At 40.5% G+C, this 22,943-nt stretch overlaps 1 protein-coding gene across 3 annotated transcripts in view; it reads right to left on the reverse strand.

The window, feature by feature from the left end:
* Positions 1 to 1,604: 1,604 nt before the first annotated feature.
* ZCCHC2 (zinc finger CCHC-type containing 2) overlaps positions 1,605 to 22,943 on the reverse strand; it is a 39,238-nt gene continuing 17,899 nt past the window's right edge. The window contains exons 4-14 of one of the 3 annotated variants that reach the window (XM_072152699.1): positions 21,188 to 21,259; positions 18,789 to 18,898; positions 18,210 to 18,304; positions 17,248 to 17,319; positions 15,135 to 15,192; positions 10,370 to 10,490; positions 9,738 to 9,790; positions 9,479 to 9,561; positions 8,386 to 8,514; positions 4,060 to 5,529; positions 1,605 to 3,578 (exon numbers count right to left, since the gene is read on the reverse strand). In XM_072152699.1, the coding sequence (XP_072008800.1) occupies positions 3,517 to 3,578; positions 4,060 to 5,529; positions 8,386 to 8,514; positions 9,479 to 9,561; positions 9,738 to 9,790; positions 10,370 to 10,490; positions 15,135 to 15,192; positions 17,248 to 17,319; positions 18,210 to 18,304; positions 18,789 to 18,898; positions 21,188 to 21,259 (2,325 nt within the window). In that variant the 3' untranslated portion in view covers positions 1,605 to 3,516. The remainder of the gene's footprint in view (positions 3,579 to 4,059; positions 5,530 to 8,385; positions 8,515 to 9,478; positions 9,562 to 9,737; positions 9,791 to 10,369; positions 10,491 to 15,134; positions 15,193 to 17,247; positions 17,320 to 18,209; positions 18,305 to 18,788; positions 18,899 to 21,187; positions 21,260 to 22,943) is intronic. The other 2 variants (XM_072152700.1, XM_072152701.1) reach the window with 2 other exon arrangements.

A 22,943-nucleotide genomic window follows, 5' to 3' on the forward strand; every position in this document is an offset into this window, starting at 1 on the left:
AGTTGTTCTCCTATGTGAATCTCCTCTGAGGAGTGGAATCATGGGCTCCTCAAAACAAGTCTCAAACGATCTGAAAACAAAGATTGTTCAACATAGTTGTTCAGGGGAAGGATACAAAAAGTTGTCTCAGAGATTTAACCTGTCAGTTTCCACTGTGAGGAACATAGTAAGGAAATGGAAGACCACACAGACAGTTCTTTTTAAACCCAGTAGTGGCAGGACAAGAAAAATATCAGAAAGGCAGAGAAGAAGAATGGTGAGAACAGTCAAGGACAATCCACAGACCACCTCCAAAGACCTGCAGCATGATCTTGTGATGATGTTACTGTGCATCGGTCAACAATACAGCGCACTTTGCACAAGGAGAAGCCGTGGAGAGTGATGCGAAAGAAGCCGTTTCTGCAGGCACACCACAAACAGTCGCCTGAGGTATGCATAAGCACATTTGGACAAGCCAGTTTCATTTTGTAAGGTCTTGTGGACTGTTGAAACAAAGATTGAGTAGGCCATAAAAAAAAAGCGTTATGCATGGTGGCCAAAAAACACAGCATTCCAAAAAAACACCAAGTTTTACAGGGGGTAGCAAGTGGAGGTTGTATCATGCAATGGGGCTGTGTGGACAATGCCAGCAACGGGAATCTTGTTAAAGTTGAGGGTAGCATTCCTCTCAGTATCAGCAGATTCTTGAGAATAATGTTCAAGAATCAGTGACGACACCGCTCCAAATCTACCCAGACATTCATGCAGAGGAACAATTACAATATTCTGGAATGGCCATCTCAGGCCCCAGACCTGAATATCATTGAACATCTGTGGGATGATGTAAAGCGGGCTGTCCATGCTCGGCGACCATCAAGCTTAACTGAACTGGAATTGTTTTGAAAGGAGGAATGGTCAAAATACCTTCATCCAGGAACTCATTTAAAGCTACAGGAAGTGACTAGAGGCTGTTATTTTCGCAAAAATTGGATCTACTAAATATTAATGTCACACTCTGTTGAGATGCCCATACTTTTGCGCCTGTCAAATTTTGTTTTAATGCATATTGCACATTTTCTGTACAATAAACCTCATTTCAATTCTGAAATATTATGGTGTCAGATAATTAGACACATCATATATTAGATATATCAAGCTATTAGGTGTTAGAAAAACCCAAATTTTGATAACTAAAAACGATTAAGAATGTGCAGGGAAAAACCTCCAGCTATTCTCTCGGGAGAGAGTTGAGACCGAACGGTGAAGAGACACACACATTGCTTTCCCATTTTTTTTTTATTGCTGTTAATTGCATAAAATTCAAAATATTTTCTAGAAATATAAGTGACCTTTCCAGTACTTAACAGTTCAAATATCAAAGAATATGGTAAACATACAAAAAACAAGGTAATGTCTTGCTCTTACAGTACAGTATGGTCACAACCTCTTATCTTGCCACTCTTCCTTATTTTCTTTGTACTACCTTCATTTTGTTCAATCATATCCAAAAATATGTAGAATTTGAAATAAAATATAAGATACTTCCTCTTAAATTAAAGCTTTATATAACTAGAAACAAAATAGCATTCTCAGTCACCATCTTTTGACGCTTTATTATTAAAAAAAAAAAAAAAAAAAGAGAACCACACACATTAACCTGGGAGGACAAAACACATTTTACGTCAAGACCTACTTTTTTTCAAGTATTGCAACTTGTGTGCAAGCGACATTGGTTTTCCTATCCTATGGTCTGTTACACCATATATGTAGATTTACATATAGTTTCACGGCAGGTATAGCCCAGCTTGTAAATACATAATTGCCAATGTAAAAGGCATCCGAAAATATATCCTCCCATAAAATGGAAATGAGGAATGCAAAACTAAAGAAAATGCTGGTAAATGACTGCTGCTTACAACATGTCCACAACTCCCAGGTAACCTCAGTGCACAAAGGTATAACCTTTACCTGGGGGAGCAGGGACTGTAGTGCACATGCCATCAAGGAATTTAGGGTACAGTATAAACTGCAAAACAGCAGCATTAGTCTTCAGACATTAATACAATTTTTACACTTTCACATTATGCGTCACACTTAGTGGTAGAACTGGAAAAAAAATTAATAGCATTTTTTTTAAGGAGCAAAAGCTATTCCTCAAAAGTACACAGCAAAGGCTTTAGGAATTAAATACTGTTATAAATCCTGAGCGTGAAAACATAATACCTGGGTATGTGACTTCAAAAAACATCAATGGAATATTCCCATCTCACAGCTAATCCATCATGGACCAAGTTTGGTCAATACTCATTCCTCAGATTGCTTCAGATGTCACTGTAGTGGCCTCATAGCACCACTAGCTTGAAGGCTACCTGTACACCTGCTCTATCTTATATTCCTCAGCCCATGCGTAGCTCATGCACAGGGCCATAGAAAATACGTCCCCACAGATCTGCTCTCTATACTGCTACATTAATTGGCCTAGGACAGTGAAAAGGACCGTAGCAGTGAAGTGCACTAACGCACATGTGCGCTCAGGAGTTCCCAGACATCCTCAGTGTGTACTGGCTGCATTGAGCTGTACAAGCAAAGCAGCGACTGTTACCAAAGATAATAGTGCAAACACAACATCCCAAGTGTAAAAGGAATGGGTAAACCTTATTGACAGGGGTCGATTGCTATAAGAATTGCTATGATTTCAAATGAAATCCTGAAATGGGAATAGCCCTTTAATGCTCTGCCCACATAAAACCCTTACTGTGGAGGCTTATCATACATTCACGACCAGTCAGACTAGCTGACATGAAAACCTAAAAGCATAGGTTATTTCCTAGACAAAAATAATATTATAGAAACATCGCTGACAACTGACTGGTAATGAACGGCATTGTGGAGGCAGAGAGGAATTCTGCATCAAATATCTACTGGGAAAAGAGTTGCGCGATATCTTCCAAGTCATACATCACAGCCTCCTATTAGAAGCACACAATAATAAGTCGCCTCGACTTGGAGGACTAGTGCTTTTGTTATACAGGCCTTTTTCCACCAAACACACATTTACACACAGACGACACCCTCCCTGTATGTGACATTATGAAACATACTCCTATCTGACTTCAGATAGTATCAGAAAGAACCGTTGAGTTTGCTGAGCACATATTCTTAGGAGTTGAAAACTACAAAATGTCTTCAGGTACACCAGATAGATAAAAGCAAGGCAATGCTTTCATGTCCTCAGGGTCATTTATAGTGTACAATGGATGAAGAATGCTCCTCGTCTCCTGGGCAAGATCCTGTAGAAATGCTCAGCCAGGCCATGTAATGAAGCCCCTCCCAATCAGGGCTCCTTCATGTCTTTCAGTTCAGGGTTCACAGTTCGTGGCCAGCAATAGCTCTATCATCATGGAGAAGCAAGGATGACAAAGCCAAGCGTCTGTACCATAGCATTACACGTAGACTTGGAGTAGTCGTTTATTTTTTGTGTTTTTTTTTAATTTTTTTTAGACTTTTTAGTTTGTCATTTATTTGGGTGGACTGGTGTCAGTCTGTTGAATCCAAAGAATCATTAGAAGGATTAGAGAGATACCTCAGCCTGAAAGTGCCTAAAACAGGAAAAAAAACTGCTAAGTCAATGTTTGCAAAGTAGAATTTAGTTAAAAAAAAAAAAAAAAAAAAATTTACAAAGTGGACAAATGAGCACAACATAAAGGCACATTTTCTAGTAATGTAAAACCCAAGCATCAGAATAGTGCTAAAGGATATTACTACAGCTCCATAAACACAGCTTTCCAGCTGATAAACACTTTGCCATGTCAAGCTCTCCATTTCCAACACTGCATATGTCATACAACAGACACTGATGGGGTTACAGAGGCACAAGAGTTGTCAATGATTAGGCACAAATACAAACCCTATTAATACAAAACATTTCCATGGTGTTTAAGATCCACACAGATCCGCAACACTGCAGGCAGTTACATATGACAGCAATACACATTCACGCCAACACATGGTTAAATCACTGCCAGGAAAGGAAGACAAACAAAAGTTAGAAACATGTCCTCTGGGAACTATCACGATTACCTGGCTGACTGGCCTCCATTGGCGGCTGTTTACAGTCCTGTGCATAATGACCATTTAACCCACAGTTATAGCAGGACACATTCCCATTTTTCTTGGTCACTGATCCATTGGTGTTGCCTACAACATTAGATGCTGGATACATCGGGTACAGCCTAGTAAAACCTGTCATCTGTTGCATGCCATAGTTGGCTTGGCCCCCGAGCACTGGGTCATGCATCAGTCCATTCGTGTAAGGAGCCTGATGAAGGAAGACAGGGAATTGTGTTCCATTGCTCTGGTGTGCTTGGCTGAGGTAGGAGTTATTGCAAAGTGATGGAATAAAAAGGGGAGGAACTCTGGAATACATCTGCCCAGTGATTGGGTTAGGATAGTAGAAACTGCCAAAAGGAACTCCTCCACTGTTTCCACATGCGCACCGACGTCCACAGGACCCACAGCTTCCTTGTCCCATTTGTTGAGGTGGCGGAAGTGCCCCATTTGTGCTAGTATTGCCTACAGCAGCACTAATGAAGGAAGTGCTATCACTCTGTGCAGTACTGTGAGTTAACGCAGGACTTGGACTAGGTGCTGGTCCAGGGCTATGGGTGGGAACATTGGGTGGGATAGACTGTAGCTGACCTATACTGGCAGTAGCCGGCTGTGTAGCAGCTGCAGAAGCATTTAGACCATTAGTACTTGGTGAATGCACCATGCCACTTGCAATTGTTGGTGCAGACATAGGAAAAGGAACAGTTGAAGGTGCTGTGGGCAAGTTAGTGGCTGGCAGAACCAATTTCATGTTTGTAGTAGCAGGTACTGGTCCAACACTTCCACCAATGTGAGGCACAACCTGATTAAGATTTGCTATTTGTGAAATGGGTTTAGCTAGTGGATCTGAAGCAGTCACAGGAGACGCTGTAAACCCGCTTGGACTGTGAAGTGATAGAAAACCTGCATTGGCAGTTCCTAAGGCTAGATTAGTCTGCGTTGATCCATTTACTATACAGTTTTCGGTTGGCCCCTGAGTAGTTAATTTCATCCTATGTACTGGGATACGGAGAGCTGAGCTACTAGGTTGACAGTGTTGAGGAAGAAAAGTGGAAGGAACTGGCATCGGTGTTGTCAGCAAATCGATGCATTTTTCAGACTCTCTTTTAACAGAAGCTGCAGGTGGAGCCGCAACTCCAGGAGAATTCTGGTGAAATACTTCTCTTACAGGGGACATGGATACTGGACTAACAAGCAAACCAAGAGGTTTCCCATCTGATGGTATGGATGGCGGAAGTTCCAATTTATCTGCACCACTTGGCATTACACAATGCAGTGGAGGCAAAAGATGAAAAGGTTGGAACTTGGGAGTGTTCACTGTCTCAGTAGTAATGTCTTCATTGTTAAGGTGCTCAGACATTTTGGCAGTGGACGCTTTTACTGCTCCAAATTTTGTAAAACCAGAAACATGTTTGGTGGAGTCCTCTGAGTTACTGTCTGTATCTGTGAAAACAAAAAGAAAACACACCATAATAAAAGCTGGAAGCTCAACCACCTGTCTCTTTTCTGTTTGTGTGTTTCTATTTTTCACTCCCCACCTACAAATATTTGTGTAACAAATTGTAATTCCTAATGTCAGTATTCAAAATGCCATGCCGTGTACTGGAAAGCTGGGAAAAATACAAAATCAGTGAAAGTGACAAAAAACAACACATTCTTGTGCGCTCGGTTTTTATGGCTTTCACTGAGACCCCCATATGACAAGGCCCTTTATTCTTAGAGTCGGAAATATATCATGGAGAAATCAAATTTATATAGGTTGTTTAGAGTGTTTGACTTGTTTTTATGGCATCTTGATGTACTAACATTTGCATGTACTGTTTTGTTGCTATAACTCTCTTGTACCTATCTTTGACTGTTTGGAGAATGTATTATGATCTATGCGATTATAATTAAGCTGCCTTTAACCAGATTCCTATGCATTTACATTTATGATATTGACATAATAAAAATATGATTCATAATAAAATAGGCATGCATTCATAATAAAAGGTATGCATTTGACTTTGGAATAATTTTTCCTGAATGCAAAGAAATAGAGGAATTTGTTGACCTTTTAAAGGATATTAATCACAAGTTGCAGGTGTTGAACAGTCAGTAACATTAAATATAACGAGCTACAAAACAAAACATGTACCGTATGTACTCGGGTATAAGCCGTGGTACCTAATTTTAACACAAAAACTGGGAAGACCTATTGACTCTAGTATAAACATAGGGTGGGAAATGCATTGGTCCCGCCCCCCCCCCCTGTACATAGCCCAGTAGTCCCCTGCCCCCTTGTACATAGCCCAGTAGTCCCCTGCCCCCTTGTACATAGCCCAGTAGTCCCCTGCCCCCTTGTACATAGCCCAGTAGTCCCCTGCCCCCTTGTACATAGCCCAGTAGTCCCCTGCCCCCTTGTACATAGCCCAGTAGTCCCCTGCCCCCTTGTACATAGCCCAGTAGTCCCCTGCCCCCTTGTACATAGCCCAGTAGTCCCCTGCCCCCTTGTACATAGCCCAGTAGTCCCCTGCCCCCTTGTACATAGCCCAGTAGTCCCCTGCTCCCTTGTACATAGCCCAGTAGTCCCCTGCCCCCTTGTACATAGCCCAGTAGTCCCCTGCCCCTTGTATATAGCCAGTAGTCCCCTGCCCCTGCTCAGTCCCACGCAGGTCCTCTTCTGTCTTCAGCTCCGCTTAGGGTGCACGGGCTATGCGATCGCTTATTCCGATCGCTAGCTGACATCATAGTGTGTGGCGTGTGTGTGTATGTATGTATATGTGTGTGTGTGACGCAGCGTGCGAGTACCGGTTTTTTTATTTCCATAGACTCAAGTGTAAGCAGAGTTAGTGTTTTTCAGCACATTTTTTTTTCCTGTAAAACTCGAGTTATCTGGTAATTCTAAAAATGCTATTTACTATCTAAAGTGCCCATATGGCAAAGCTTATGCTGGACCACCTTCTATAATCAATAAAGCAGGACTAAAAGGAGTATGGCTCAACAATTTGGGACAGAAAAGGCAAAAAAGAAAAAAGTTCAGGAACAGAATTAAAAAAAAATAAATAAAATTAAATATGGCCAGACTACAGTTATGCTACCCATACCATACAGTAGGTATGAACATAGGTTGAAGGGCACCCACCAGCACCAGAAAGCACATAGAGGAGCCAGTACCAGGAGTGTCAGATTGATACTCAGATATATAGGCAGTTAGTCATGTGTATCTCATACACACAGGCTGCAGGGTACGTGGCTGCCAGCACCAGGAAGCACATAGAGGGGCCAGTACCAGGAGTGTCACATAATTATACAGGCTGTCAGTCTTGTATCGGAGTATCTCCGATATACACAGGCTGCAGGGGTTGTGGCAGCCAGAACCAGGAAGTACATAGAGGAGCCAGTACCAGGAGTCTCACATCATTATACAGACTATCAGTCATGTGTATAGGAGATCTCATACACAGGGGGTGTGGTCACCAGCAAGCACAAAACGGAGCCAACATTAGGTTCTGGCTACCAAGTCCCCTGCAGCCTGTGTGCATGAGATAAATGGACAGTTACACTTTAAGGCCTGAGATATTATGTCAGCTTTATTGTGCCAAGGACAATGTTGCCATCAATAGATACTGCTACACAACATAACATGTATGCTTTTGAAACTAAAAAGTAAACAGAAAAAGTGTATTCTGTAGCAAGCATCATTTTGTGAAACTTTCAAGCATGCAGCATTTCCAGTTTTCTATTTCCAGTGTTGTATGAGGGTATGTTATTTGCGGTTTGGTCTCCCTACTTTCACTGTGGTGAAAAAGGTGAAAAAATGCATTTAAACCATTTTCTTGTGGGCTTGGATTTTACAATTTCAAATCTTTCCCCCGCGAGACCTCTCCATAAACCCGCAGCAGACATGTGACGTAATAGTACATTGTGGGACAGAGATAAATAATTTATTAATTCCACTTCCCAACAATGCAAAATAACATTATAAAGTGCACTTATCCAGCACCACACATCATACACAGTCCCTGGTCTCTGTTTTGTTGTGACAAGCATGTGATTGTTTCAGTCAATCGGCAGCTGAGCGGTCAGGTGGCATATACAAGGTATATGTATACAGCTGCTCGGTCTGTGTACGACACCTGCTCGTTGCAGTATAACAGTGACCAGGAACTATGCTGCAATGGATTGTGAAAATTAGGTAAATACACTGTACTTATCAGTGTTTGGGCACCAAATAACAAAAAAACCAAAAAAAAAAAAACCATGAAATCCCTTGAAAGTACTGTTGTATCACAAAAGTTAACCCCATCAAGTTCTAACCTCTGTCTTTCTCTTCTTCACTTTCAAAGCTCTCTCTTCTGTTATGGTGGGGACTAGGTGGGGAACTGTAACTCTCCGAAGAGGTTTCTCCACAAGTTTCATGCTCAGACCCTACTTCCAATGTTGGATCTAAAAATAAACGACAGAATATTGTTCCTTTAAGCATGGTCTGTTCTAAAAGGAGCACAACTGCATTGAATGAGTGAAACACTTTTTTCAATTATTTAAAGTAACGTCAAAGAGGCATTTCTATAGGTATTATCAAAATCTGAAATACATATATTTACAGATTTAACAATGGAAACTCTTTTTCCTTTCTGTATTCCCTTATCAAAAACTAATTTTATTTTCTAAATTTACAAAGCTGTAAAAGGGCTTAATATTTCATAATCTACGGGAAAGCTTGAAATAAAATTCCAAATACTCAAGCATAAGCCAAGGTACCTGTCTCCTCATGTTTTAAGATGTCTTTCATGAAATAAAGGAAGTTTGTTTTTGACAAAGAACACCCATGGATGCTCTTTTATGTTGGGCTGGATCGAACTCTTTTTGTATAATTTGGTAAAAAGGTATTATTATTATTTTTTTTTTAAACTTATCGGAAAAATGACAAAAAAGCTTATTTTTTTACGCTTGTAGTCAATTTTTGGAAAATTGTAGAAAGAAAAAAAATACATAATAAAACTATCTTTCTTATCAAGTAAAAGTCTTACATGTCATCCAAGTAAAAATTGTTATGATATGTAAAGCTTTTCCAAACATATCATTATTTAAAGAGGTATAGCAGAATGTCAAAAATTGACCTGGACATTCACCAAGCCATTCGGTCACTATGCCCCAAATTTTGTGTGCCAGTACATGGGACTACACCATACACATTATTATTTTCACAAGCAGGCTCTGCTGACCGGAAGATACAGAGATGCCAGGAGTCAAAGGTACTCATTTTGTATATCCTATTCACAACATGGTACAACCTCTTGGATCCCAATAAATGAAATTAATACGGAGTAAAAATGATCAGTTTTAAAAACAGTTTCCTTATCCAATAAAACAAACCAGATGACAAGTATTCATAGTTTAATATAGTCACCTTTCGCAGCCAAAGGTTTTGGCGATGGTTTTACCCAGTTTACTTTGTATATTGTTCGACCATTTGGTTTCTGTGCATTTCTGCTGAAAAAAAAAAGAAACAAAAAACTACAACATAAGATAGGGATTTATCAAATTGGTTGCATATTTCTGGAGCATCTTTAGACACTTCCATGTAAGTTTTTAAACTTCATTTGGCATTCGGTCAATGGACATTGTGTAAGCCATGCCCATTATCTAACAAAATAAATACCTCTTACCTTTCTGAAGACTCCCGTCCTACTGGATGTAAACTCCGTTTATCCAATGGACGCTGTTGTATAAAAACAAATTTTAACATAACTATATGGCTTGTGGAATTTTGAATTTAAAAAAATTTAACTATATCAATATCTGATCATTGGGGGTATGAGTGATCATTGGGGGAATGTTGCTTATGATGCACTGATGTCTGGAACACAAGTGCTACTGCACTTTTCGAAGGGTGAGAATTGATGCAGTTTATGCTTTAAGAGACTGTCAGTCTGGGAAATGCAGACTGAATGGTATAAGCAAGTACAGGAAAAGCACCACTAGTCAACATAAGAGAACCTGGTGCACAACAGGCACTGGAACAGCGTTGGCTGCATAAAGCCTTCATGAGCCTTCATAAATCTCAGAGTGACCATGTGCAACATTAACCCAAAAAATGATTGAAATCAAAGTTAAACAGGAAAATGATCTAATGGAACAAGTATGTAAAAGACTCAAGGCAAAGATCCATGAAAAGTCAGAAGTTATATACCCTGATAATGCCATCTTGGGTAGATCACATTCTCAGGGCGAGTAACAAGACAACTGAAAACTTGTGGTCACATTTCAGCTACAGTTCAGTGTTACAGCATGTTCTCACCTGGCATCCCTTGCTTAAATAATGCTCAGGTGTACAGTTATTCTTACTCCAGTCCTTTCCATTATGTTCACCATGTGGCATAAGAGTCCCATCACAAGGAGAGCTTTTTGTTGCGATAAAACTGATGAGAAAAAAAAAAAAAAAGACAATCATTACACTGAGAAACAATTGGTCATAACACTACACAGTGCTGTTTTGCCAGCGCTGGTGAGACTTTTAGAGACCGGGTACCTAAACTATAACCAAAACCTACTTTTTCACAAAGTGCCCACACAACAATTTAAAGAGAACCCGTCAGACAAAATAACCCCCCAAAACTAAATATATTTTCATAAACTGTCATTAGAAAGCATTGCCTCTATCCCTTCATTGTCCCTCTACATGCCTGTACACCTAAGCAATGAGGTCCTAAAGCTGTATGCAAATGACCTGTGAAATGTCCAATGAGTCATTAGCATATTCAAGCTGTCCAGCTTATTCATGAGTGGGAGGCACAGCCACACCCCCAGTGCTTGACTGACAACCTGTATAATGATGTGAGGCTGTATAATGATGTGCTTCCTGGTGCTGGCACCCCCTGCAGTCTGTGTGTGTACAGGAGAGAAACAACAGCTCCAGGCAGCCATGTTATAGCAGAACATGTCAGGTACTTGTGTAGCTGATGTCTGTGTCTCTCACATATGTATTAGGAGGATGCAGCATGTCAGCAGATGCAGAACACACACTAGCCATGCTTTACTATACATTACACCGACATGAGCAGGGGGAGGAGAGGGAAGGGGGAACAGGGGTGACATCACTGCCCCTGACCATGTGACCAGCCTCATTTACATAAGAAAAGATGATTTTACAATGATTAATGTATGAAATAACTAGATAAAGGTTGGGATGGGATCCTTGTGAGCTGCTCCAACAGGTAGAGGTGACAGAAATAGTGATAGAGACCTGATGACAGGTGTCCTTTAAGCAGTAGCTAATTGCTCCCAGAGGACATCACTATAGTGCATAGGAGAAATTCGGTTTATAGCTTAATTCAGACAAATGTATGCTGCATGCAGGAGAGTTGAGGGGTGAAGTGCTAGAACACCGCGAAATATAAGACATGCTCTACCCAAAACTGCTGACTCTTCCTGCCTTTACAGGTAGCCCAGGATGCTTCGCTTTAAAATAGTGCCGAAAACCACATATCCGGGGCGCCTAGGAGGCGCTCCCGTCTGGCAAACTCTGTACTGTGGTAAATGCTTGTGTGCCCAGAGAGGTCTGCGAGGGTCCGTGAACACCACCCTTCTGTAGCATGTATCTAAAGCATTCTTCTTTCTAATTTTCATCTATTTACATATGTTGGTAGGAGGGGGGGGAAAAAAAAACAAAACACATGGGAGTGTTTTTAACCCCTTAATGACTGCCATATCATGTTTTTACGGCAGCCATTAAGGGTACTACTTCTGACACGCCACCTTTATAAGCTTTGTACATACCCCTGAGGAAGTCGCCGATTAGCAACGATACGCGTGGGGAGCCTTCCACCCCTACCGTAATTTCATGTGCTGTGTGTGTTGTGGCCTTGGTCCTCCTGTGTTATCTCCTGGGTGTTTGGCCTTGCCCAGGTGGGCCCAGTCTGCTTCAGTTGCAGGGTGATAGGTAGTGGCATTTAGCACTTGCACAATAACCTGCATGAGTTTACTGTTTACTAGAAGCATTGGGCACTTTGGCAGGAAAGGTTCCATATATTTTTTCATATCTTTGATACAGATGTTGACCTATTGCATGTTTATTGTATTGTATTTTTGCCACACACAGGTTGTAACCCGGGTATTTCACCTTGATATTTAGGTCTGACTGACGGGTCAGCATACTTGTGGTTAGGGGAGGTGGAGAGATTTGGGTCACTGCACTCCCTCTACCCTGTGTTCTTTGTGATATTTTTAATTGGATTTAATCTATGTGGAGTTGTGCATTTCATGAATTGTTTAAATAAAAATTATTTTGCTTTATGTTTTGGTCCTCAGTAGCACACTTTTTCTTTGAGTACCTTTCTAAGTTGGCGCATCAGAAGATTGTGGTATATCGGGTCCTGTAAGTGCCGGAGTCTGCCTGGGTCATCACAGCTCAGACAAGACACTAACACCCAGGATCGGATACATCAAATCCAAATAAAGTATATAAAAACAAAAAGAAGTGATTTTCGCCAATATTGGTTTTGCTCAGTATAGTTGAGCAAAGATAAGAACAACAATATAAATGAAGTATCAATGTAATCGTAGTGAACCAGAGAATACTGATAAAATATTTTTATGTTATGACGAGTGGGGAAAAAAAAAAGTGATTTCTAGCACTTTTTTTTTTCTAGCTCGTCATAACATAATATTATATCAGTATTCTCTGGTTCACTCTTACAAAAAATGATGATTTTGTTTGTGCCCTCCTTGAAATACTTAATAAAACCTCATTAATAAGCGATAAACCCCCAAAATGCATCTATACATTGTATCACCCCCCAATGTTATACATTGTGACCATACAAATCTGCTCTGAATGGCGCTGCTTTCATTTTACACCCAACTGTGTGACCATACAGCAGTTTACCACCACATATGGGGTATGAGTACACTAGTGAGAAATTGGGCATCATTTTATTAATGTTTTGGAAAATAGATTCATTTAGGCCAAAAATGACAAAGTTTCTAAATCACACTTCAATATTGTTTTAATCCATGTGAAACACTTAAAGGATTAATAGACTTAATAGAATTTGTTTTACATAAATTGATGTGTGTAGTTTCTATAGTGGGGTAATTTATGGAGTTTTACTATTATTTAGGCCTTTCAAAGTCACTTGAAAGCTGAGTTGTCCCTCAAAATGTGAGTTTTGGCTATTTTTAAGAAAATTAGAAAGATTACACCAAAAGTTTTAAGCCTCATAACATCCTAGGAAAATGACAGAGCGCATAAAATATCATCAAAATATCATCTAGCTTTTTGGGTGGTTAACCATCTGCCTAGAAAGCAGAACATTTCAAACTTTGAAAATGGAGAATTTTTACAAACTTTTGCCAAATGTCTTTTTTTTTCACAACGAAACCCAAAACTTATCACTTAAATTTTACAACATGAAGTACAATGTGTCAGAAGAAAACAAAACAATCTCAAAATCACCTGGATATGTTAAAGCAGTGATGGCGAACCTTTTAGAGACCGAGTGCCCAAACTACAACAAAGACCCGCTTATTTATCGCAAAGTGCCAAGACAGAAATTTAATTTGTGATTTATACTCCCTTCTCTGTCACAGTTTTCATTGATATCAGCCCCTGAGGACACCAATAAAGCAGAAAATAGTCCCAGGTAGAGCTGTCACTTTAAAATAGCTCTGTGCATAGCAAGTCCTGGGCTGCCTGGGACTTCAGGAAGATGCCTGGAGTCATCCCTGGTGATGGCCTGAGTGCCCACAGAAAGGGCTCCGAGTGCCATCTCTGGCACCAGTGCCATAGGTTAGCCATCACTGTGTTAAAGCATTCAAAAGTTTAACCAATTATCTGACATGTCAGATTCTAAAAATCAAGTCTGGTCATTAAGCTGAAAACAAGAGTCGGTGACAAAAGTTTAAAGAGGTTATCTGAGACCTAAAATAAATAAAAAAAATAAAGTGGCCAGGATGGGGTTGCTTAAAAAAAAAAAAAAAAGTTGTACTTACCTCCACGGTCCCTCTTGCGCTGCAGTCTCATCCCAGCCGTACCCCTGTTTGTTTACAGGGGCACAGAAGCTGTGCTGAGTTCAGCTTCCAGCCGGGTGAGGTGGCCACCCACCAGTTCCATTTTTCTGCGCCTGATACATTGCTGCATACGGCAACGGGTGGGCCGGGGAGACTGCAGCGCAGGACACTGGGAGGAGTTGCAGAAGTAAGCAAATGTTTATCTTTTTAAAGGAATTATTAGAGTCAAAAGATGTCGAAATTAAGAATTTTTGTTTCCTACAGAAGGCTTTAAAATTTTCTTTTAAATGTATCAAATCACATTATAACCTGTAGAAATTTTGTATCCCAGTGATCGTACAGACCCCAAGAATAAAGGAGACATGTAATTTAGGGCGCACAATGAAAGCCATTAAAAAAAAAAAAAAGCAAAGACTTTTCACCAATTTCATCTTATTTGGAGTTTTCCCCGCTTCCAAATACACGGCACGGAATAATAAACAATGTCACTACAAAGTACTATTTGTACAAAATAAAAACCAAGTCCCCACACAGCTCCTAAAAATAAAACAAATATGCATTTCCATTTTTTTTTGCACATTACAAAGCCATAAGTATTATGTTTTTACTTTTAAAGGACATCTACCACCAGGATAAAGGATTGTAAACCATGCACACTGACATACTGGTATGTGCCTACTATTGCAGGATACACTTTTCTTTTTGCTTATCATGCTATGATTTTTACAATAAAAGGGCTTTGGAAATTATGCAAACGAGCCTGAGGGGCTCTGGGCTCCATAGGAGTTGATGTAGCCTGGTGCCCCTCAGGCTCATTTGCATAATTTAAGCCTTTTTTTCCCCCTAAAACAAGAGCATAGGAAGCTTGAAGAGTAGATCCTGCCAGAGGGGGAACACACCAGTATGTCAGTGGCTTGGTTTACAATCCTTCATCCTGGTGGTAGATGTCTTTTAAAAGAGCTGTATGAGGGCTTGTTTCCCGCTGTACTAATTGCACTTCAAAAACACAGTTCAACATTATGTATAGGTTGAGATCCTCTGAGGCTAGAACTCACTTTGTGACCGAACACTTCCCAGCAGATTTCTTATGAACGGACGTATGGTGCGCAATATCTACCAGGGGAAAAAATATATATATATTAAGGCATTTAGGCAAAAAAAATAAAAAATCTTGTTATAAAAAGTTTCAGACAACCTATGTAGTCATATATGGAAGGTATAATACCAATGTAATGTGACGCTGCACTTACTGGAACACACGTTCTATAATGTTTATGTAAGGTCAAAGTCTTTATTGGAAAGGAGTCACAACTACCTACACCTATATATTATAATATGTTTTGAGGAAATCATTCTCACATTTTTAATTAAAAACAATTTTCGATGAAACATGACATACTGCTATGTACAAGACACTACCGCAGTGGCACAGTGCATGTCACAGGTAGCACACACAAAGTAGTAGATGCTTGAACAAAAACAAGATACTGAACCTGCAGAAACATCCCTCCCCAGAACCTAATATTATCATCCATCTTTTCAATAATCCGATTAATAGAATTGGGTCTGGGACAGTTAAAGTGAGCTACTATTTCTTCCCTGGCTTGATGTAAGAACTGTTCAAGGTTGAATTTCCACCCATCAGACTGATTAATTTCCAGTAAACATTATGATCTGGCTCACCAAGTATAGTGTCCTTATTGTCACCAGTACTTCTTTTTAAAGTCTGCTCTAGACTATTACGGCATATGCCTAGGAGATATAGAGATACCGTATATACTAGAGTATAAGCCGACCCGAGTATAAGCCGAGACCCCTAATTTTACCACCAAAAACTGGAAAAACCTATTGACTCGAGTATAAAGCGAGGGTGTCGTATACAGCGGGCCTGCCCCCGTGTCGTATACAGCGGGCCTGCCCCCGTGTCGTATACAGCGGGCCTGCCCCCGTGTCGTATACAGCGGGCCTGCCCCCGTGTCGTATACAGCGGGCCTGCCCCCGTGTCGTATACAGCGGGCCTGCTCGTATACAGCGGGCCTGCCCCCGTGTCGTATACAGCGGGCCTGCCCCCGTGTCGTATACAGCGGGCCTGCCCCCGTGTCGTATACAGCGGGCCTGCCCCCGTGTCGTATACAGCGGGCCTGCCCCCGTGTCGTATACAGCGGGCCTGCCCCCGTGTCGTATACAGCGGGCCTGCCCCCGTGTCGTATACAGCGGGCCTGCCCCCGTGTCGTATACAGCGGGCCTGCCCCCGTGTCGTATACAGCGGGCCTGCCCCCGTGTCGTATACAGCGGGCCTGCCCCCGTGTCGTATACAGCGGGCCTGCCCCCGTGTCGTATACAGCGGGCCTGCCCCCGTGTCGTATACAGCGGGCCTGCCCCCGTGTCGTATACAGCGGGCCTGCCCCCGTGTCGTATACAGCCAGCTTGCCCCCATGTAGTATACAGCCAGCTTGCCCCCATGTAGTATACAGCCAGCTTGCCCCCATGTAGTATACAGACAGCCTGCCCCCAGTATGCCAAGCGAATAAAAAAAAACAAACTTAATACTCAACCTCCGACGATACTCACCTTTGATGCTCGGCACGGCTCCCCGTCCTCGGCAGTGCCTACCTGTCCTCGCGGCGGCAGCTCCTCTCTTTCTTCACTAGCGGCTCCCAGTCTCTTTGCTTACTTCGCTAGCCGGCAGTCGCGTCCATGCGATCTGCCGGCAGGCGCACACTATGATGCGTCAGCGCCGCATCATAGTGTGCGCCTGCCGGCAGATCGCATGGACGCGACTGCCGGACACCGGAGGATCCGGACACCGGAGGGTGAGTATTATAATTTTTTTTTTTTAGTTGACTCGGCTTGTACACGAGTATATATTGTATATATATATATATATATATATATATATATATATATATATATATATATATATATATATATATATATATATATATATATATATTTTTTTTTTTTTTTTTTTTTTTTTACACACAGATCATCCATCCATCACTGATAGGCCCACCTCCACAACATGGAAAGAACAGAGATATAAATGGATAAATGTTAATATTTTATCACTCTGTGCACAGCATTTGTCATGTGTAAAGTCAAGTGTTTTTTTTTTTTCAATTAGACAAACCAGAAGCAAAGTTATTTCGGCACCTTCATTTTACTCACCTTCCTCTTGACTTGAGGCCTCCGAGCTGTCTTCTTGGCCCTTACAAAACTTAGAACAAGACTGTAACTGACCTGATGAAGAAGTTACAAAATAACTTACACAGTGACAGTATTTAGAAATCATTGTCAAAAAGTAATCACAGAACCTAGTTTTAAGAAACACCAGAACTATATTTTTACAGGTAACATCACTCCTTAATAGAGAGAATGTTCTTTTATAGCTTTCCAATATAAAAATCTGTTTTCCCCCACAATAATTTGGATTATTAATTAAGGATTTCTTAGTTGTGCTCCAACAGAATAGGAAAAATTCAGCATTAAACAAGCAATGATTGACTGCAGATCAGGGTAAGACTTCTACCGCCTGGATTCCATGGGAAACTTTCCAGAGCTCCCAAGGATTGCAGGACTTGCTCGCCCGCTAAGTTCATGTGCGTAACCCAAATCCCCCCCACTCCTCTTTTTTGTGTTTTCCTTCCCTTCTCTGTCCCCTCCTATGTGTGTGGTTCTCTCTCTTCAAATTTACTACTAAGATGTTGTGTTGGTCACGGACTTGAATTCAATTCTCATTTAAGAGGTCTAATACATTGTATCGTAGATCTGAGTATATACATCCTAGACAACCTATAGTCCTAGAGAGTCCAGCCTTAATTTTCTGCTATAAATGTTTGTTTCGTTATTCTATTTTCAATAACGTTCTTGATTAAACCTAAACAGGCAATGAAACTGTAAAATAAAAAACTATAAGACTGCTGAGAACTTTTTTTAAACACATTTTACTTTAAATCAGATGTATCTATGGGATTCATCTCAAAAGGCATTACTGGAAGCCAGACTACATTTCAAATATTCAGGGTAATTGTCATCTTTTCTAAAATGGTACCACGCAGACGTGTCTCAGGATTGACAGCATGCATATATATAGCAAGCCAAAGCATTTTCAGTTTATAGTATTCGCTTACAGCTGGAGTGAGTGACTTCTGCCTCTGTATTCTGGAAGAAGTTGTAGACCTTTTGATTTTGAAGAAGAGCCTGGGATGGAGATGAAAAGATTTGCCTTAAAGAAACAAAAGTTGAAAATTACAAAAATGCTGAAAACAACTGTCCATTTGCAGAGAATATACAAGTGTGATCTGCAGCTTGAGACCGACTGTTTTACACAGTCTTGTCTATGCCGTGTCTGCGCTGAACAGAGAAAGCGGCGCTCGACAATTTATGTCAGCTCCAAAGAGATTAATGGAGCAGAACGGTCATGCACGGCCGACTGCTCCATTAGTCTGAGGGAGCGGTGAGTGGTCCTATGGACCCCTAGTTTTCGTGATCTGTCTGCTGAGACCCACACTGATAGCAAGTCAGGCCATATCCATGGGATATGGCCTAACTTTTCTTCATGGGAAAACCCCTTTAACTTCTTGCCGTCATCCAGAGCAACCCAAGCTGGGTCTAAAAGACACTTGAATCACACTAATGTACAACAGTACATAATAATTAGGTCATCTCACACCAAATAGTTAAATTTGAAATAAGAATTAACAACTTACTTTACAATGGGCTCCAAGTCACAATAGCGAACCTCTTCCCTCTTTTTCCCTAGCTGTAAGGCTTCTATGATGGTTTTATCAAGATGACGATTAGAGACCTCCTTTGGAAGCTAAAACAACAGAAAAGGTTTATTAACATAATGGAAAGTATTGCAATAAACGGCATGTTCTAAAATTAAAGGAAATCTACCATCTTATTCATGTCTTATAAAAAAAATATTACTGACTGAATCCACTTTGCATCCTGATGCAGAAATCCCCCCCCCAAAAAAAGGTTTTTAATATATTTAGAATATAATATATAAAGATGAGTGTGTGTGTATCCGCTAAAGGAATCTGCACCGTCCCATTTACAATCACTAAATTTTGCACAGCCACTCTCTGCGCCTCAGGGAACATCATAGACTCAGTTTTGAGCCAAAATCTTCACCCCACACTTTCCAAAAGCCACTTTTGAAGACAGAAAAATCTTCTGTCTTCTCTGGGGTCGTCTTATACGCCGGTAATCCCGACCGCCCGCCATGTCGGGTCCCGGTGCAAGGAGAGGGCTCACGGGCAGCAAAGGCTTACTGGTAACACTGCAAGCACCGATCGCGGGTGTTCTCACAGCGTGGGCTGCCGGCAGCCTCAAAGAGATAGCGGCGCATGGGCGCCGCTATCTTACCTGGGATCGCCGCTCCCCGTGACGTCATCGGGGGCGGCGATCCGTCTCCATGGTAGCCTCGGGTCTTCCGAAGACCCCAGGCTATTTCGTTTTAACCCCTTCATTACAATGTGCTGATAGCACATTGTAATGAATGAGGAAAATCCCCATATACTGCCATACTGTAGTATGGCAGTATATGGTAGGATCGATCAGACAACCTAGGGTTAAAGTACCCTAGGGAGTCTGAAAAATAGTATAAATAAAAATAAAAAAAAGTTTAAAAAAATAATAATAAAAAAACCTAAAATTTCAAATCACCCCCCTTTCCCTAGAACTGACATAAATATAAATAAACAGTAAAAATCATAAACACATTAGGTATCGATGCGTCCGAAAATGCCCGATCTATCAAAATATGATAACGTTTTTTCAATGCGTTTAACCCCGTAACGGAAAATAGTGCCCAAAGTCGAAAATGGCACTTTTTTGCCATTTTGAAAAATATAAAAAAAAATCTATAAAAAGTGATCAAAAGGTCGTACAGTCCTAAAAATGATATCATTGAAAATATTATCAAATTTCGCAAAAAATGACACCACCCACAGCTCCGTACACCAAAGTATAAAAAAGTTATTAGCGCCAGAATTTGGCAAAATCAAAATAATTTTTGTACAGGAGGTTTTCATTTTTGTAAATGTATGAAAACATTATAAAACCTTTATAAATTTGGTATCCACGTAATCGTACCAACCCAAAGAATAAAATAGACATGTCATTTGGGGCGCTCAGTGAAAGACGTAATATCCAAGCCCACAAGAAAATGGCGCAAATGCGTTTTTTCACCATTTTCATTGCATTTGGAATTTTTTTCCCGCTTCTGAGTACATGGCATGGAATATTTAATAAAATAAAAATTTAAGGTACAGTATGGTAACATTTACAGTAAAATGGACGATGGTAATGTTATTGTTGTATGCCTTATGTTTATGAGCGACAGTTTTCCTGCTATATACCTGCATGTCATAAGAATTTAAATTAAAAAAAAGGACCATGTTAAATTCAAATCAGTTTTTTTTTTAAATTTTTACAGGTGTTTTGTATGCGTTGGAAAAGGGGTAGTCTTATATGGCGAATATATCTTAAACTCTATATTTTAAACAGGAAAGTAGGGGGGTCGTCTTATACACCAGGTTGTCTTATACGCCGGAATATACGGTACATATAAAATATATTTTGGTTAACCCATTCTATTTTGTTATAGCTACGAGCAGTTATTTACTAAGCCAGGAGCTACAGCTAGCATAATGTATTATAATATATATTTTATTTATAATGCCAGAAACTTTGGAACGATGCTTAAGTTGAGGTTGAAGGTGGTGAATGGTACTCAAAAAAATGGGAATTATATTTTTGTTTGTAGATTGCGTTCTTTAACTGCTTATATGTCTGGTTCCTTGGCCCACATTCTAATGCATTTGAAAGGGGAGATTCTCAGTTTTAAAAATTACACCACTTTATAGTTCTATGTGCAATACAGCATGGTTATATGTTCTATAGTGCCCAAGAAAGGGCTTCAAAAGCAATGCTAAATTCTCCAGCCCCTCAAAATGATTCACCCCCCCAAAAAAACCAATCACTTTTCAGTTCTTATACATATCACTGTACAATTTAAAAGCTTTTTTCCATTGACCTTTCAGTTTGTATAGAGATATTAATGAGGATAAGGAATCTCTAACAAGGAATATTTTTATACCGTTAGAAGAAATTCAAGCAGCTCCCGATAGGACTTTGTTACAGATGTTTTAGATTTATCAGACCAATTCACCTAAATGAAACAAAGGAATGGTTTTTATTTATGTATTATTGACAAATTATTGATATTGCATAGTCTATACCAATAATAAAAATAATTCCTTTATTTATATAGCGCCTACAAATTACACAGCGCTGCACAGCTTGCCAAATCAGTCCCTGTCCCCATGGGGCTCACAATCTAATCAACCTACCAGTTTGTTTTGGAGTGAGGGAGGAAACCGGAGCAAACCCACGCAAGCATGGAGAGAACATACAAACTCTTTGCAGATGTTGACCCGGGTACTTGAACCCAGGTCCCCAGTGCTGCACGACCAAGGCACTTCTAATTAAGTCTCCCCCAAGCACAGCATGGTAGTACCTAGACCAACACCAGTCCATGCAAAATGTATCCCTAAAGGTTTGGTAGGGTACCAAACCCAGAAAGACTTATGTGTGGACAGTGAGGGAGAAGGAGCAGATGTCAGGAGCTGGAACCATGAGATCCCAACTCAGAGGTTTAGCCAGAGGCACACGATCGTTGACGGTTCCTAAATCAGAGACCACGGACTGCTCAGATTTCACAACCAACTACAAACAGGACTTTGTACATAATAGTGACATAGCATGTAAGCAGTTCACCCCAATATGACAATAGTTTCAAAATAAAAGATTTAACCAAAAAAAAAAAAAACCCGCTTATTTTGGCTGCATTCCAATGCCTGCGGGACAAAGACTGGTTTAAATTCTGCAGCTATTTTGCTACCTGTGCCCAAGGCAAGGCAAATTGGCAGGAGGTAAGAGGAGCAAGAGTATAGCGGCCTGTTCCGACAGAATTGGCCAAGATTCTCAGAAAATCGCTTAAAGAGAGAAATAGGTTCACAACTTTCCTGTCGCAACTTGGGGATAGTGAGCCTGTCTGTGGCCATTCCAGGGTTGCCAATGTCGGGGGTCACATGCCTGCCAAGGCCAATAAGTGACTCCAGCTGTTGTAGAACCAAGAACGTCACTGCAAACCTCAACATACATGACATATTCTAATAGCCCGAAGTGTCAGTACAGCAGCACATTGTGGAAATGGAGCCAGAACAAGCATAGCTGTATATTTTTTCATGACCCGCTCGTGTGCTTCACTAGTATAATAGGAAAACCCCTTTTAGAGCAATAATGTGATTCTACCATAATAGCACTACATAACCAATTGGTAAACTTTAGTCCACAAACTGACAGTTATGGTGAACCCACATATGTAGAGTGTTTATTGCTTTAGTATTTTTGGAGGAGACTTCAGCTTAAGACTTTATATACAATACTTTTTCTGATCCCACCAAATACCAGTGTGTTTAAATGAACAATTTTATCATTATCAATAAAATACACACGCTCCCCTATTTAGGAACACCCAATCTACAGACAACCCCTAGTTACAAACAGACCTCTGGATGTTGGTAATTTACTGTACTTTAGCCTTGGGCTACAATAAACAGATGTAACAGCTATCAAAGGTGTCTGCAATTAAGATTTATTGTTAATGGTGGTTCTTATAACAACTTAACATTTTTAAAATCCAATTGTCACAAAGACCAAAAAATTTTGGCTGCGGTTTCAATTCTAAAAGTAAGTTCCGACTTACATACAAATTCAACTTAAGAACAAAACCACAGAACCCATCTTGTACATAACCCGGGGACTGCCTGTATACACATAAGACATTTTTA

This window comes from Engystomops pustulosus, chromosome 5 (genome assembly GCF_040894005.1).
Source record: "Engystomops pustulosus chromosome 5, aEngPut4.maternal, whole genome shotgun sequence".
Taxonomy (NCBI): Eukaryota; Metazoa; Chordata; class Amphibia; order Anura; family Leptodactylidae; genus Engystomops; species Engystomops pustulosus.